The following is a 15790-nucleotide window of genomic DNA, read 5'->3' on the forward strand; positions in this document are numbered from 1 at the left end:
TGACAGTAAATGCACTGTGCGACTCTATCTGCCCTTCAAAACAACACAAAAACAACTCCCTTTATTTCTCAATGTGGAGTTATATAAAAGCAGCATTATTGGTTCGCTCAGCTCAGAACTGACAGATTCTGAGGGACACGGGGAGATTTCTTTAATTCTTTGGGGAAATGTGCTATTTTAAAAGATCACTGGAGATTTCAACTTTTTTCTTTTACTCTTGACCCGTTCAATATCCGTCACTGTCTTTGTATAAGAAAGCTGTCAATCAAATCGTACTGAGCTCGGGGTGACTTCAGTCCATCTTCGCAATATGAGTTTAAATGATTGGCTATGATTGCTTCTAAATTGGTTGAACATGTCTTAACATACAATAGGTACAATAAAAGAGTGAAGTAGTCATCATGAGTCTATGCTGAAAAGTGAATGTATGAAGTGAGGGGTTTGAAGAGAATGTGAAAAGTGGGCTTCACTCTTGGCCCAATTACTTTGACCTACATTAGTTCTCAAAACCACAATTTTGCCACATTATTATGAAAAGATTGTACAAAATATTCATCTGTGACATGCATCAGTAAAATAAGAGTAAGAAAATGGACGTCTCCTCACATTAAGGCACACTCAGGGTTAACACCTTCAGTGCTGTAATGCCCCTGGGCTTCAAACTTGCATTATAGACAGTTTTACTTCACATGTCATTACAGCTTGGAGTGTGGCCACTATAGCAAAAGATCCATCCCATGAGATTGCAAAAAGCCAGCTGCCTCGCCACTTTGAATTTTTAAAAGATGACATGTTCGGAAGCGAGAATATAGCTGATCATTTCAATTATGAAGAGTTAGTTGGAAGGAAAAACAGACTTCCACTCTGCTTTTAAAAGAAATTCCCCACAGCCTAAGAGCTATATATTACGCAAGTCTTTTCTGGATGACCTATCCTGACACACAATGTAAGTAAAGATTCATATGTAAAGATAGTAAATCGCATGTTTTAGTTGTAGTTAATTATTGCTAGCGAGTACAAGCGGGATCACTTCATGGTCCCCAGCCTGGATAAATAAATATGTTGTGTAATTAACTGCACTCAAGAGACAGTTGACTTGCAGTGTTAAAGATAAAGAGATGTTAGCAAGTTTTTGGACTGGTGTTTTGTTGTCATGTTTGATTTGAAGATCTAGAATGGTTTGGAGATCTAGAAACCTGTTGACAATGCAAAATAAGTAGAAGTAAAAGTCAATGTAAAACAAAGGCTTGACAACTTGAACAAAAAAAAAGAGAAAATATTTAGGCGCTATATGGTTAGACCTATTTTGTGACCTATCAGGCCGTGCCAGTGTTGCTCTTTTTGTTTCTTTCTAGTTTTTTATTTGTAATAGGGTTGATCACTTGTTGGTTGGCGTCTGGTAAAAAAGGCCACTTCTGTTAGTGTTTTTGAAAGGGCACTTGGTGTTTTTAAGAGCTTATATCACAACGCTATAAAGGAGAAGGACACCTGAGCTGCAGTGGAGGCGACGTGGGTCTGTGAAGAGAGCCTTAGGCCTATTCCACAACATTAGTTAATTCTTATTACAACAGCTACTGTGACCTTGATTATTAATAACAGTTCTTTCAATGTCATGGGTGTATAATAATTTGGTTATAGCACAGGGCAGAGAGATGATTGGTCTTAAATTTCAGAGCTGGTTATTGGTTATGGCTGGTAGGGAGAGCTACCATATTTGAGCAAAAATGCTTTAGACTGATAAGTACTGGACTGGTGACCTTGTGTGCCCTTATCAACTTAACATTATGGAAAAATCTTGTACGGCAACTCTATAATTGTGGAAGACAAAATTACCAAGAAATCTTCAAGAAGATGCTGAGGAGGGTAAAAGCTAAAAGCTCAGAAAAAGTGGAACCAGAACAATGGGTCTATATTTGTTTGGGCAACTGCCTTTAAGTTTTTGTTTTACAGTTACACATGTAGTAAAATTCCACAGCAAGTCTTCCTTAACTTAGCCATATGTTTATGTTAAGAGAATTGCAGGTGTCACCATCCCCCTCCCACGGGGCACATAATCATTATTTCAAAACTAATTGCAGGATTTATCTCTAATAGCCTTTGTCTAAACAGGTTTTTTCCAGCGTCACAGGATTCTCTCAGAGTGAAGGACAGTAATTTGAAAATGAGGTGACATGAGTTGACCACAAGCAGTCACTTTCAAATCGGAGGGTGTTAGCTATTTGTGTCAGACAACATGTGTTTCTTTGATGGGACTTGACAACTTCCTCCCCAAAGCTATGCTGAACATGAAGAGCAACAGAGTAAAAGATGCCCCAGGACAAAAAACTTCACACTGCTTCCACTCTGTGCCTCAATCCACTTAAATCTCCCATGAGAATAACATATAAATTTGGAAGGTGGCATACAGCTAGACAGGCTCAGAGAGCTTTATGCAATGCCTTCACAAATGTGAATATCCTCTACGCCTGCCTCTCAAATTTGTTCTTCATTACTCGAGTGCACGAAATGTGCCGAATCATTTTGACCTCTTCAAATAAGTCTGAAACTCAATTCGGATTGAGTTACAGACGTCTGAATGCAACAGGTTTAGTTTTGGCACGTATACTTGTATAAATGTACGATTCCAGAAAGTAATAGTGTGAGAATGGTTCTCTTGGATTTTAGGATCAAACTGAGAATAATAAATAGTACACTAGCTACACATAAGAAAGAAAATGCAAGTTTAAAGATGACTTGAAGTACAAATGTATTTGTATAAAAAAGGTGTATTGTGGTTATGGGTTTGTCTGCAGAAGGCATGTTGCCAGCTTTAATGTGGCACCTGGTGCAGAGGCTGTGACGCAAATATGTTCAGCAGCAATGAATCACAGGAGACAATGTCCATCTTTGTGTTGTATACTGTATATGTATGTATGTATATCACAAGTCTGATGTTTCTTTAATAAAGTTCATCAACATGCCTGAACAGCATCATTAGCAGATGGGAACTTTTGAATGAACAGTGAGTAAATCTTCATATATCCACTTTACTAACTTGTGTGCCTCCGTCACATAAATTTATTTTGCTCTTAACACCATATTCCCAAAAGTTTTATTGAAATGTATTTTTAGTTAAGGGCAGTCCTTCCAGTTTAGTTGGTCGTCTTCCTTTTTAAACCCCCCATAAACCCGTGCAATCACTTTTACTAAGCCTTTCAAGTGAAAATGTCAGGTGTGGCACCTATAGGCCACTGCTGAAAGCACAGAGGTAAACTGACGTGCACGCGCGCGCACGCTCACATATGACTCATCTCATCTAAACTAAAGCACTTTGTCAGAGGCGTCCATTCACATTACACCCCGGTAGGAACGCGCAGACTCAATCTCACTTTGGAGCGCAACACTTATAGTGAGCTTGGCTATATAAGTCCATTCAGCATCTTCTTTTTAAGGAACTAAAGCTATACTTGATTCTTAGCGCAGGCAAGGAGAAAGACTTTTACCATACACCTGGCAACACAAACATCTGATCCGGATCTCCTCTAAACATTTAAGGTATGAACTCAAGTGATGCTGATTTGTTTCATGTCTTCCATTTTCATGCGTGTAGTCCTTTGGATAGCATATAAAGTACCCTACTTCTGATACTCTGTATTTGTCTGATACTTTGCTGGATAGACTAATTTATTAAAGATTAGCGTTTTTTGGCATTCTCCTTATTATTATTTTAGTAAAGCAGGCCTACTTTATTGGTTCTTGAACTAAATTATTTTGACTTCAAAAGCGTCTTTACGCACAAACATTACGCACACCTCGCACGGACTTTACACTTTAAATATATTTTAAACAAAAAGGGCAGTGCCATTCAAACTTGTAAATATGTAATGAACTGATTCTGATCACAGTTCATATGTGATTTCTTTAACGGAATGGCTTTTGGCAATGCGTAAATTTTCTGCAGCACCATTCATATCGCGGGTTCTTTTTTACACACCTGTAATGTGTTGAATTTATCTGTGCTTTAGATTCCAGTTGAAATCCTGACATGAAGCTCAATTTACTCGGAACCACCGTGATTCTGCTAGTTGCCTTCTTACCGCGCTACGAATGTCGGGCTATTGAGAGCCCTGGCAGTGCCCTGCGCATCCCCGCTCCACAGAACCAGAACTCCCAGCAGCAGTCTGGTCCTATCTTGGAGCGGCTCGGAGAGGAGTATTTCATACGGCTTGGCAACGGGGACTCGAACTCTTTTCCAGCGACTTCTTCAATGTATCCCGGAGGACCCTCCTCCGTCTTCAACAGAGCTCTCCAACTCCAACTGACGCGGCGTCTCTTACAGGGCAAAGTTGGCAACATCAGAGCGCTCATAGGAGACTTGGCTGACCACGGGGACGAGTCCATGGAGCGAGGGAGAAGGTCCGAAGAACCGCCGATATCTCTGGATCTGACCTTCCACCTGCTGCGGGAGATGATGGAGATGTCCAAGGCGGAGCAGCTAGCTCAACAAGCGCAAAACAACAGAAGGATGATGGAGCTCTTTGGAAAGTGATGTCCTCCCTCCAGCCCGCCAAAGATCTCCCTTCCATTTTATTTTTGCTTTCCATTTCGACCATCAGCACAAAACATGCTCTGTACAATATAGTGCTGCTTTATCACAATTATTTAAAGAAGCTTTACCTGATCAAAACAGGCTTGGCTCTTAAAAATCCGATTGTACCTTACTACCATTTTAAATGTTTGTGTCAAATCTGTAGAATATGACCGTTCTTCATATTTGAGATGAAAAACCTATATGGTTTGGATATAAGTTGCATATTGCATCATTACAATTTTATTTTGTTTTAGATTATGATTATCAATGTATTTATGATATTTGTTAATAAACTTATGTGCAACCAGTCATTTTTTGTTGTGCAAAAGAACATCATCTATATTTCTAATAAAAAATTTAAAGGAATGCTTACATTTTTTCTGCATTGTTACTTAGATCAATAAACATGTATTATACTTGTGAAATGTGTGCCAATAATAAACTGGCAACCATATTCATTTACTAGAGCACTTACTAAATCCACTGTAGTTGCGACCTTGCACACACACATGCCTATTGATTTATGAAAAATAGGTCAGTCTTGAATACAAATGTCTCATATAAAGCATAACCCTGAAGTCACTAAGTCATGGGTTGTTGGTTTTTGTAAGTTTTAATTCTGAAAAGGCAATTGTCCTTATTACATTAAAAAGAGACACCCAGTTATAGCTGAAAGGTGCAGCATTTATAATTAATGAGTGTGAAATGCACAGTCTGTGTCCAGTATACACTGTGCTGCTCCTTGACTCTCAGTGTCACAGTAAACCAAACAGGAGCTGTGTATGCGAGTCATCCTATTGTATTTGGCCCACTTCACAACTTGGGGCTTAGTGCTACATTGAGCTGTTTGTAAAGGATCCACCTCTGTGAAGAATGAGGGGTAATAATTACAGTAGATGAGACTCAGTGTGACTGGCTCAATGGTGGGACAGATCAGAGGATTAAAGAAGCACCCAGGATGTCAGGTGCAATATTTGCTAAAGCAGTAATGTCTTTAAATGCTTTTTTGGTTTCAGAATAATTAAGTAAATTACATTTGAGTCTAATGATTCTTTCAGTGTATATGTGCTTTTCTGTGCATTAATATAGTAACAAAATCAGACTTAACAATCCTCTGTAAAATATTATTGAAAATGCCTTTTGTTACTGACAAAGTTTAACATAAAAAACGACATCCTGGTTTATGAAATGTCAAAGAGCCAAATTTGACTCATTTATCAAACTAATAAAGAAGTTGTAAAAAGAATACATGGTGAAGGACAACTTGGAGCCCTACTGAAAGTTGTAACAAAATGGTTGAAAGAAGGTCAGCTACATAAATAAATCCATTTGGGATCACATCACGCACAATGTCCACCACCAAAAAAGAAAACATAACAACATTTGAGAATGGCTAACAACACAACAGAAAGAGTGGAATTAGTAATTCAACAACTACAACTACGTCACCTACTCACGCTTTTCCAAAATTGCACTAATCTGTTTAAGCTCTGGACCCCCACTTTCACACATGGCTATTTGGAGAGGAGGGCTGCACTCTTGTCAGGTGCTAGAGGCTGTACCAGGGCTCTTGCTCGTACTAACAGAAAGATTTTGTATGGCTTGTGTCACCTCTGCATCGCTTAGTTCTGTCTCTCCATCCTCATCTTCGTCATCTTCATCTGCACCCAGACACAAAAATGTATAATAGCAATAATTACAGACTCAATACAAAAAGAAGTAATAATGATCAAATTAGAGCAATTTCACAATTTATTTTTTACCTTGGATGAAGTCAATGCTTCTTAGGGCCTGGCGTTCTCGTCTAAAGTCAACGCTAAAATGATCCATGTTCTCATAGCCGCGTTCAACCTTTTCCAAGTGCGCTATACTTGAGGCCTCTGCAATCCTTTAGGATGGCAAAGGGGCAATTAGGGTCACTCATCAGTCAGAATCACTGTACTGCTGAACAAATACTATCAATCTTGATGCACACCACGGTCAATGACTTATTTTTGGAATAATTACAGTGATTTGCTTGCTACACTTCACACAATTACTTTCAACTACTCAGACATGCAACCCTTGTCTGTTGTCTTCATCTGGGGAGGTCTGCCAGGAAACAGGACTACTAGTGCATTTAAGTCACAGTAAGAAATAGTATAATAATAAGACCAAACTTACTTTTGGAGGAGAGGCTTTGTGACCTTCCAATAAAAAGAATGAAACAGAGGAAAAAACATTTAATAGTCAGATCAATGTATTTATTAAAAGACAATGCATCTCTTGTTCTAACCTGTAAAAACACAGCCTGTGCCTGCTCCTCCATGGTCTGGATGCCGGTCTCCACGATCTTACAGCTCTCCTCCAGGTGGTCTCCGTACTTCCGGGTGAGTCCTCGGATGTAGTTCACTTTCTCCTCTTGCTCTGCTGTCACTTTCTGACACATCTCCCTCTTCTTGTCCTCCAGGATCGTGTACAAGTGGTCAAACTTCTCACACAGCTGGGTCTTTTGCCTACAGCTGTTTTCCTGGATGTACACATGACATCATTTGGCCATATTCATGATAAGAGGTGGGAGATTTATCAAATAATGAAATGTAAATAAAATGTAGTTTTGGAAAGGCAAAATTAGAATATCAAATATTATTAAAAGGCTGAAAACCAGAGAAAATTTAAAATAAAAAGATCAGTAACTCAAAGCATAACCTGCCAAGTGGTATTTCTGTTTAGTTTTGTGCATGAACCTTAACCAAGATATTTACAGTAACCAGCACATTTTTGACGGATTGCCATAATATTGGCTGCATCTCGTCATGGGGATGATTAAAAATACAGTTATGTATTTTGTTAATATTACCCACCCCATTCAAGTTGCATCATTTCCGTTCTGCTTAAACCACTGTCCTGATAACATATGGACATGTTTTTTCCAGTCTTATCCTTTTCGTTAAATGTCTAAAATATTACGATTATAGATTACTGATATTGAAAATTATTATTTTTATTCAAACAGATTTTGTTTATATTTTCAGGCTAAATGGTAACACAACAATAAAACCTATTGCTCCCATAGTTCCGTTATTGTAGCGAGCACCGAGATGTTACATCTACACTATGCAATGCAAACATTATCATCATCATCCACTATTTGCTCTGTGTAGAAAGTGTTTTGTATTGAGATTATTGTACAGAAGCATCCGATTCATCCGAGATTCTTTGTTTATTGTACTCTTACAAGGTTGTGCTTTTTTACAAGGACACAGCACAGGCAGAGAATATTCACGCTCATTATATGTCGACCTTCACCTTACTGGTGGTTTTCCAAATGTGATGACTCCCAGATGGGGGCAAAAGCAGTTTTTCCAAATAATCACATTGTACTTTGCACTCTGCCTTGAAATATCCAAAAAGTGAAGTCACACATGCTGAACCTGAGAATTTCTATTTTGACTAGACTTTAAGGTCCTGACTGATTTTGTCCAATGCGTGTTTGTATTTGAGCAAAATTTGACTTGCTCCATACAGATAAAAGTAAAAATGTAAAAGCCACTCTTGAGGTCAAAGTGAGGAATAACTTTTGGACCCCCACAAACCATTTAAAATTAATTCATGTTTTTTTTTTTTTTTTTCGCTTTTAAACTCAAATCAGGTACAGAGCCTGTAAAAAACTAGAATTACAACAAAAATATTTAGTGTTTTGACAAAAACATCATCTTTATGAATTAATATTCGCCTATAGAAAATTGTGATGCTATCTGAAAAGCCACTACTTTGAATGTAAAATACTAGAGGTGTTGACTAAAAGAAAGAGCAAGCAGGCTCAGGTCACAGGGTGACAAGTGTAAAAGTGACTTTGTAATGTCATCATCTTTCAAATAAGTTTTTTATTTATATAGCACTTTTCACAGACATATGTCAAAAAGACACTTTACAGATCATTATTCATTCACTCCATACCCTGTGGTGGTAAGATACTATTGTAGCCTCAGCTGCCCTGGGGCACATTGACAGAAGTGAGGTTGCCAATCTGCGCCATCAGCCCCTCTGACCACCACCATCACTCACGCACACACCACTTTCATACTTGGCAATGTAGGTGAAATGCCTTGCCCAAGAACACAATGACGGTTTTTGCGACTAGTGCCCCACCATGGCACCTGATTTTCCCCCAGTGGTCTCCCATCCAAGTACTGGTTAGTAAGGCCCAGCCTTGCTTAGCATCTTACAAGATCAGGCTTTGAGAAGACGGTATGGCTGGCTACAAGGCTGAAACTCCAAAAATGTGTGCATAACATATTTCTGAACCATCATCTGGACCTCTTGGTCTATAAACCCAAAGAGTCCACTGCACTTGTTGTACAGGTGGAGCAGCACATGTACAGGCTGAGGCTGAGTGACTGCACCTATTATACACTGACCTCTATTGCACGACATGCTTCCTCCAACTGACTAATGATGCCCTGCATCCGGTCGTTAGTTCCAACCATCATGGCAATCCCATCACTGAGCTCCGTCTGTAGAGGCAACATCAACATACATAATATGAGCCAATCACACATCAAACCAGTTGTGTGCATGTGTGTGTGTGTATGTGCGTGCGTGCGCATGTGTATATATAATTTTCATTCTACTATAATGCCAACTGTAGAGGATATTCAAGCTTGTAAACTGCAATATCATAGTCATTATCATTATTATGATAACATCACAGATGTGTCACAAACATCACTTTTGTTTATTTTACTTTTAAACTCACCTTTTTGGTCTGGAAAACACTAGTAATGGGTGCCACCTCACAGTCTTTATGTGCCCCAAACACCTTGCACATGGAGCAGGTTGGCACACCATGTGTCACACAGTAAATGTTAATCTTTTCCTCTTTGTGGACTTCACACATGGGCGTCTCCTCCTTCTTCACCGGCTCAGGCTTTGTGCTGTTGAGCGAGAGCAGAGCTACTTTACTGTCTGCTCATACCTGGCACGGCATGTTAATTTGATGCATAATGTCACTTTGATAATGCCACAAGAGCACATCTCAGTTCTGTATTGACAATCCATCACTCACACCTCGCCATGCGCAAAACGCTGTCGGCAAAGTAATCATTGTGTTGCCAAATATAGACAACAGAATATGGAGAAAATGTATAAATACACTTTTGAAGAATTCCTACAATAAAAAGTGCTAATAACACTCACAACAACTTTCTGAATCCAACATTTAGATTATACTTCATATTTCCATTTCATCATTGAATGAACAGCTTTGAGCAAGGTCACAAGAATACAACACCATGTTATAAACTCTATGTCAACAATACTATAATCATTGAGACAAATACAAAGGTATAATCTATAACTTTGAGTGACCTTTTCCGGTATACATACATTCGTATAGAACAAGTTTTGTTTGTTTGAAATGCCTTACCTACTGGACTCTTGCTTGAACATATCAATGATATTCTCAACCAGCAAGTTCCTCTGCAGTCCATAAACTCCATGGCGATCCAGTACTACCTCATGTCTGCAGGATGGGCATCTGAAGCGGCCCCCAGACGTTAAGGAGCCAGCCCTGGTGGGTAGATAAGGATTTGCTGCCTAAATGAAGACATGATTCCAGATTTTAGAATACAAAAAATATTTCAGTTGTTAGAAATTACAGCCAAAAATGACAGGCTAAAATGTAATAAAACATATCCAACATATGTTATTCACTTAAGCCACGCTAAACTACATAAACTCACATAGTCAACATTATTTCAACTTCACAACACTGTATAGATGTATAGATGTAAAGCCCACAAGGCCGGAGTATTTTTAGCTGGCACTTTCTCTACAATTGTGGGAAATCACTGGAAGAACAACAGCTAGAGTTATGTCCAATAAAAGATAGAATACTCTGATCAAATAGATAGTTGTGGATAGTGTAATATTCATAAAGCAACATTATTAAAACAAAAACAGAATAAAAAAAATCAGTACTATGCCCCATGTTTGAAATTTCAATGACCTAGCCTAGGTCTAGATGTATCATTTTAGGGATGACCTACCACTTTCTACAGCCTGAATCTCAAATATGCCTAAATAACGTGGAGTAAATGAACAGACACTTAACTTAACTTACCTGAAAAACGTCGTTGGCACATTTCCTGCAGAGGTTATGTTGACAAGGCAATATGACCACTGGCTTTGTAAACATTTCCAGACATATTGGACAAATCAGTTGTTTTTCCAAATTGTCCATCGTATTCATGGCAAATACTGGTCCGCGTAAACCAATATCAACAGGGTATAGCGTAAAAAGACGAAGAACAAATCAAGGCTTATTATGCTCTGTAAAGTTTCAGGCCGAATACTGTCTTGTTCCTCTTGTCCTAGCTGGTGTGGCCCACTATCTTGTTGGTGTCAGTTCTGTTTTTAGCAGCTATTGCTGCCATGTCAAAGGGTGCCATTTTTACCCTGCCCATATTTGAAACCCAGTAGGGCAGAAACCTACAGAACAGCTGTTGAACCCTCCACAAGGCACACGATCAGCTGCCTGTGAGGACCCATAGATTTGGTATTTAGGCCTACTTTACTGGGCAAAGTGGTCCAGTTAACTTACACTTGGCCTGATCTAAGTTACGTACCGTATGTTCGAACATTAAGTGGGCCTACAAAGATTTTTTTCGACTATGATTGCAAGCTGTAACATCTTGAAAGCAAATATACGAGGAAAATACGTTTCATAGGAAATACGTTTATCCTATGAAACCTGTTACGCAATCAGTATAGTGTAAGGCCTTTAACTTGCTATAACCTATTGCGCAACTATGGATTGTACGTGCGCAACATCATAAAAAAACAAACAAAACTTTCGCACCATACCAACTACTAGTCTGTATCACATCGCGGAGTAATTGTACCTACACAACGTACGGTATTTGAACTATTTTTTTTAGCTGGATTTGTAAAGTCTGACGAAATTTTATTTTAAAACCTTCATGCATATCTCCTTCGATAGCTCAGTTGGTAGAGCGGAGGACTGTAGCGGTAACACGGAAATCCTTAGGTCGCTGGTTCGAATCCGGCTCGAAGGAGCGGTTACTTTTCCCACAATGCATCTTTCCTATTATTTTAAAGCGTATAAACTGTACTGTGCACCCCTGATCTACTCATGGAAGTATAATACAACCAAAGAAGTAGGCTTAACCTCATTAATGACTTAATTTAAATTACTTAGATTACGTTTAGTAATATTAAGTTACACTTTATTCAACCAACTGTTAGTTCTATGCGTTTTCTGGCCTTTACTTCTGATGTCTTTTTGTAAGACCTATATGTAGTAAGCGACCTAACACTTTTAATCATGTCTCTTTAAAGGGGTGAGTTAGTGTGAGCTAGTGATTACATATTCATTAACAAAAAGCAGGCAAAGCTCAAATGCTCACCTTTTAACCAGCGCCTAAAAGTACATTTAATGAGACCAATTAAGTGGAAGAAATTTATTCCTCCAGGAAGTAAACCTATTCATATCCTGAAGCTATTAGTGTCTGACTCACAATTTTGCAGTCTATCAAATAAAAAGCTGTCATATTATGTAGTAGATCACATGCTTATATTACTGGAGATCTAAAGTACCATGACCATAGCATTATTGTATTTTGTTTAGTGTTTTCTGTTATGATGGTCTATACCCAGGATGAAATGCTGAAGCCAGAAAAGATCTTCAGTTTCATATTTTCAGGTAAGTGGGACATAGGTCCTGTCATAAACTATATACAATAAAATGGTCTACCTTGCAGGCCTTTGAAGTTAAGTGCATTTTTATAGGTGCCAAAAGTGGCACTGCAATAACAGTATTCAAACAATTTGAACAGTAGATCAAGTGAATTAAAAAACATCAAGGAATAAATCTAAGTAATAAAAAACATTTCATATTCTAGCCTAATTTGATTCTCGTATTTGTCATAAATTCCATTGGTCACCATGGATTGTAGGGTCAGAGGGTCAGTGCATCAAACATATTTTATCTAACTAGTTCAAGGCCTTTGGTCCTAATCTTTGGCACCTTCAATGTTAATAGTGCTTTTAATATTGGTACTGTTGTTACGGATATGCATACTTGAACATGCGCCACAATTTACACATTTGTTTCAGCAAGATGAGACAGGGGCTTAGCCTGTTTGTCAATAGATAGTAAAAATCCAACAAAATAGGTGGAAAATGTGCATAAGAATACAAAATTTCAATTTAGGTTTATTTGTCTGGAAAAGTAAATATTAAGAATATTTATATAATTTTTGGTCTGGATAGGCCTGACAAGTCTCCAATATAGGCTGGGTAGGCGACAGGGGGTTTCAAGAAAAAAAAAGGTGGGAACTATTGGGTTAGATAATTTGTATAAAATAGTAAGTAGCTATATGTTTGTCATATTCATATTTTATGGCAAAGGATTCTATAAATGGGATGAATTTGTATGTGAGTTTTATAACACTTTCTACTAGAGTGACGTAAAAGATACGCCAGCATGTTAATAGGTTCCACTGCAGCTGATGGTCAGGAAAGTGGGGTGTGCTCAAACCTCTGCACAGTGGCAAAGGCAGGGCTTATTCTGCTAAAACTCTTAAAATTATCTCACATGCTTGTAAATATAGAGCATCTGTTCATTTGTCCACCAGCCAATGTTTTCTACTAGGGCTGGGTGTTATGGAAAAAATGTTTTTCCTCATATCATTGTATTGTATTGTACACTGTATCTTAAATATTCCATTTTAGTGAAGGTAAGAAGCTTAAAGTCTCAGCTAATATAATCACTTCACTGTCCTGTGTCATCCTGCTCAAAAATTATTGGTCACTACATATATTGTTTTACAAACATAATGAAATGCATGTTTTTAATAGAAATTTGTGATTTTCTTGGCATTTAAATTTCTCTGATTCATTGGTGATAATTATTGCTAGAAGGCAATACAATTTCACATTGAAAATTTTAACCAAAGATTAATCACATTTATCATGTATTAAAAAAAAGCATAGTGACAACCACCCCATGGGGTCTGAGAACCATTTCTATTTAATTTTGTTGCCTGAGACTTTAACATTCTTTCTTGAGCTGAAATGGAATTTTAAAGCTAAGACATTCTGATGAACTTGTCACATGTCACAACCAACCATGGTCTCCCCTAACATACTTTTCCAGTTCCTATAGTATAAACATATTGTGTATTGTCTAACACATGAGTCTAGTTAGATGACAGCAGCTCACAATCATCAAACTACTCTTAGTCCAATTATTCAGTGTTGTATTAGTAACTTGATCCGAGTTGATACATTATTGACACTGTGTGTACATTAGCGGTAATACAGTGCCCTCTAGTGGTGAGCAAATAATGTTGCGTTGACAGTTGAAAGAAAGAAAACAGGACGTTTGTTGACTTTCGGAAATCATCATAGAAATGTCAAAAGAACTTGTCACAAAGCCTATTGTTTGAAACAGAAGCTCTGTATACCACTATTCCAACAAAAAGGTCATATCTATTGGCGTTCTATAGATTTGGAAAAACAAGGCCCTAAATGTATCCACAAATGGCAATGGCTACTTAATTAAATTACCTATCCAACTAAACCCTCCTATTTAATCAATACTATTGATGTAACATCCAAATTATGAATATTATGTGCACTGTATTTGCAGGTTTATGCCACTAGATGGCTCTATCTACTTACCTTTATAAATCCACAACTCGTTGCCTCTTTTAATTGTGTTAGAAAGGACATTGATTTAGTACACAAGAATAAAGGATCAGAAGTGCACACTCAAACAGTTAACTCAAGCTAAATTTAATAGTGCATCCACAGTGTTATAATGTACTAGGCCTATGAAGTGATAATAGAAATCCCCTGTGTTGTTAATGGCTGTATTAATTAGTGACACCAAAGCAAACCGTAATATCTCCCCAGAGTCTGCCTGGTGTCGGAGGTGTGGGGCACCAGGGGCCTTATAAGCACATTTGGAGGCTGGAACCCCAAGGGGAATCATCAGGTATGCAGCATACCTTTTTCCTGTGAGCACACACCCCTCTCTGAAAGTGCAAGCCTGTTCGTTTGTGTGTGACTGAGGCCAAGAGCTGTGCAAGGAATTAATTAGAAAATCCCCCCAAGTATCATTTAGCTGTTCCCAAATGTGCACTTAGAGGACAGAATGTAAAATGTGTACCGTCATGACGTTGTATTGACGTAGTCATATGTCAGATCAAGCACTTTCTGAGTTGTCTGGCAACAGCAGCTTGGTGAACTGTGAGTACTACGAGTTCAACTCTCTTCTCAATTGATGTTTGCTCAAATAGATCTAGAAGAAGGCAATACGCTATTATTATCCCTAACATTATCACTAACCATTCTGTTTAAGCCTAAATATATGGCCATATAATGGTGTTGGTACTGTCCTATGAGGAATGTTAGGATACATCTAGACCTATGCCCTCCTCCAGCCTGATAGTAATATAAATCTTTGACTGTAGGCCTACTATATAATTATGGCTAGGAACCATTAATCTATTTCATATTATTATAAATTCATTATTGTCCTCTAACAGCAAATAGGCCTACAATAATTTTGTGGCCTGCAGTGTTGCTTAGGAAGAATACAGGACTCACCTTGTGGGGGTTGTGATAGTGGGGAGTTGGATTGAAAGCTGTAAAAATGGGAGGGGATTATGGCTTCATTGGCACTGAGTGTTGCCATGGCACATCCATTGTTCAACTGCACATGGCACAAAACCCCACTGATGTCTATGATTTGGTTTGGTATTGCGTATTTCTTTTTACTCCTCAATATGTTATCTGAGAGGTAAACAGTACTTTACGTTAAACAAAAATAAGTGTTGGATGGGGCTCAGGCCTACCATAAAATACAGCCATAGCCTCAGACAACAAAGGAGTGAATTGCCTCAGCCTCAGTAGCCTCCAACAAAGCCACTTTATATTTTCAAAGTATTCCCTATAGTCTGTATTTCAAACTCTAGTGAGACTAAGCTCCCAAGTAGTATGACTCATGAGAGGAAGGTAATCACAGGCAATGATGTGGACCGCTGCAGGGCAAGCCCCGTTGTGGAGGAATACCCTTGAGAAAGTCCACGCCGTCTGCAAACGACTGCTCATATAGGTCTTGGGATCGCCCCGGTAATACAACCAATCACAAAGCCTGTTGTAAATATTGTAGGCGCGTTTAACCAATCAGCGACGAGTTTGCAATAGCAG

General features: G+C 38.4%; 2 protein-coding genes and 1 non-coding gene across 3 annotated transcripts; 2 read left to right on the forward strand and 1 right to left on the reverse strand.

Annotated features, from left to right (window-relative positions):
• The first annotated feature begins 4024 nt into the window (after positions 1-4024).
• Positions 4025-4528, forward strand: crhb (corticotropin releasing hormone b). Its single transcript, XM_020925705.1, has one exon. It carries the CDS (start codon positions 4025-4027, stop codon positions 4526-4528), a length of 504 nt encoding a protein of 167 aa, XP_020781364.1.
• Positions 4529-5398: 870 nt separating this feature from the next.
• On the reverse strand, positions 5399-11323 carry trim55b (tripartite motif containing 55b). The gene is made up of 8 exons (XM_020925549.2): positions 10674-11323; positions 9978-10147; positions 9309-9486; positions 8971-9066; positions 6846-7079; positions 6734-6756; positions 6334-6458; positions 5399-6231 (listed from the first exon to the last, which is right to left on the reverse strand). Exons 1-8 carry the CDS (start codon positions 10800-10802, stop codon positions 6113-6115), a joined length of 1074 nt encoding a protein of 357 aa, XP_020781208.2. The 5' UTR covers positions 10803-11323; the 3' UTR covers positions 5399-6112.
• A 219-nt stretch (positions 11324-11542) lies between these two features.
• On the forward strand, positions 11543-11628 carry trnay-gua (transfer RNA tyrosine (anticodon GUA)). Its single transcript is given in 2 exon segments — positions 11543-11579; positions 11593-11628. It is a non-coding gene; the product is annotated as a tRNA-Tyr (tRNA).
• Positions 11629-15790: the final 4162 nt, after the last annotated feature.

Source organism: Boleophthalmus pectinirostris, unplaced genomic scaffold (genome assembly GCF_026225935.1).
Source record: "Boleophthalmus pectinirostris isolate CB_2022bp ecotype Guang Dong unplaced genomic scaffold, ASM2622593v1 HiC_scaffold_15, whole genome shotgun sequence".
Lineage (NCBI taxonomy): Eukaryota > Metazoa > Chordata > Actinopteri > Gobiiformes > Gobiidae > Boleophthalmus > Boleophthalmus pectinirostris.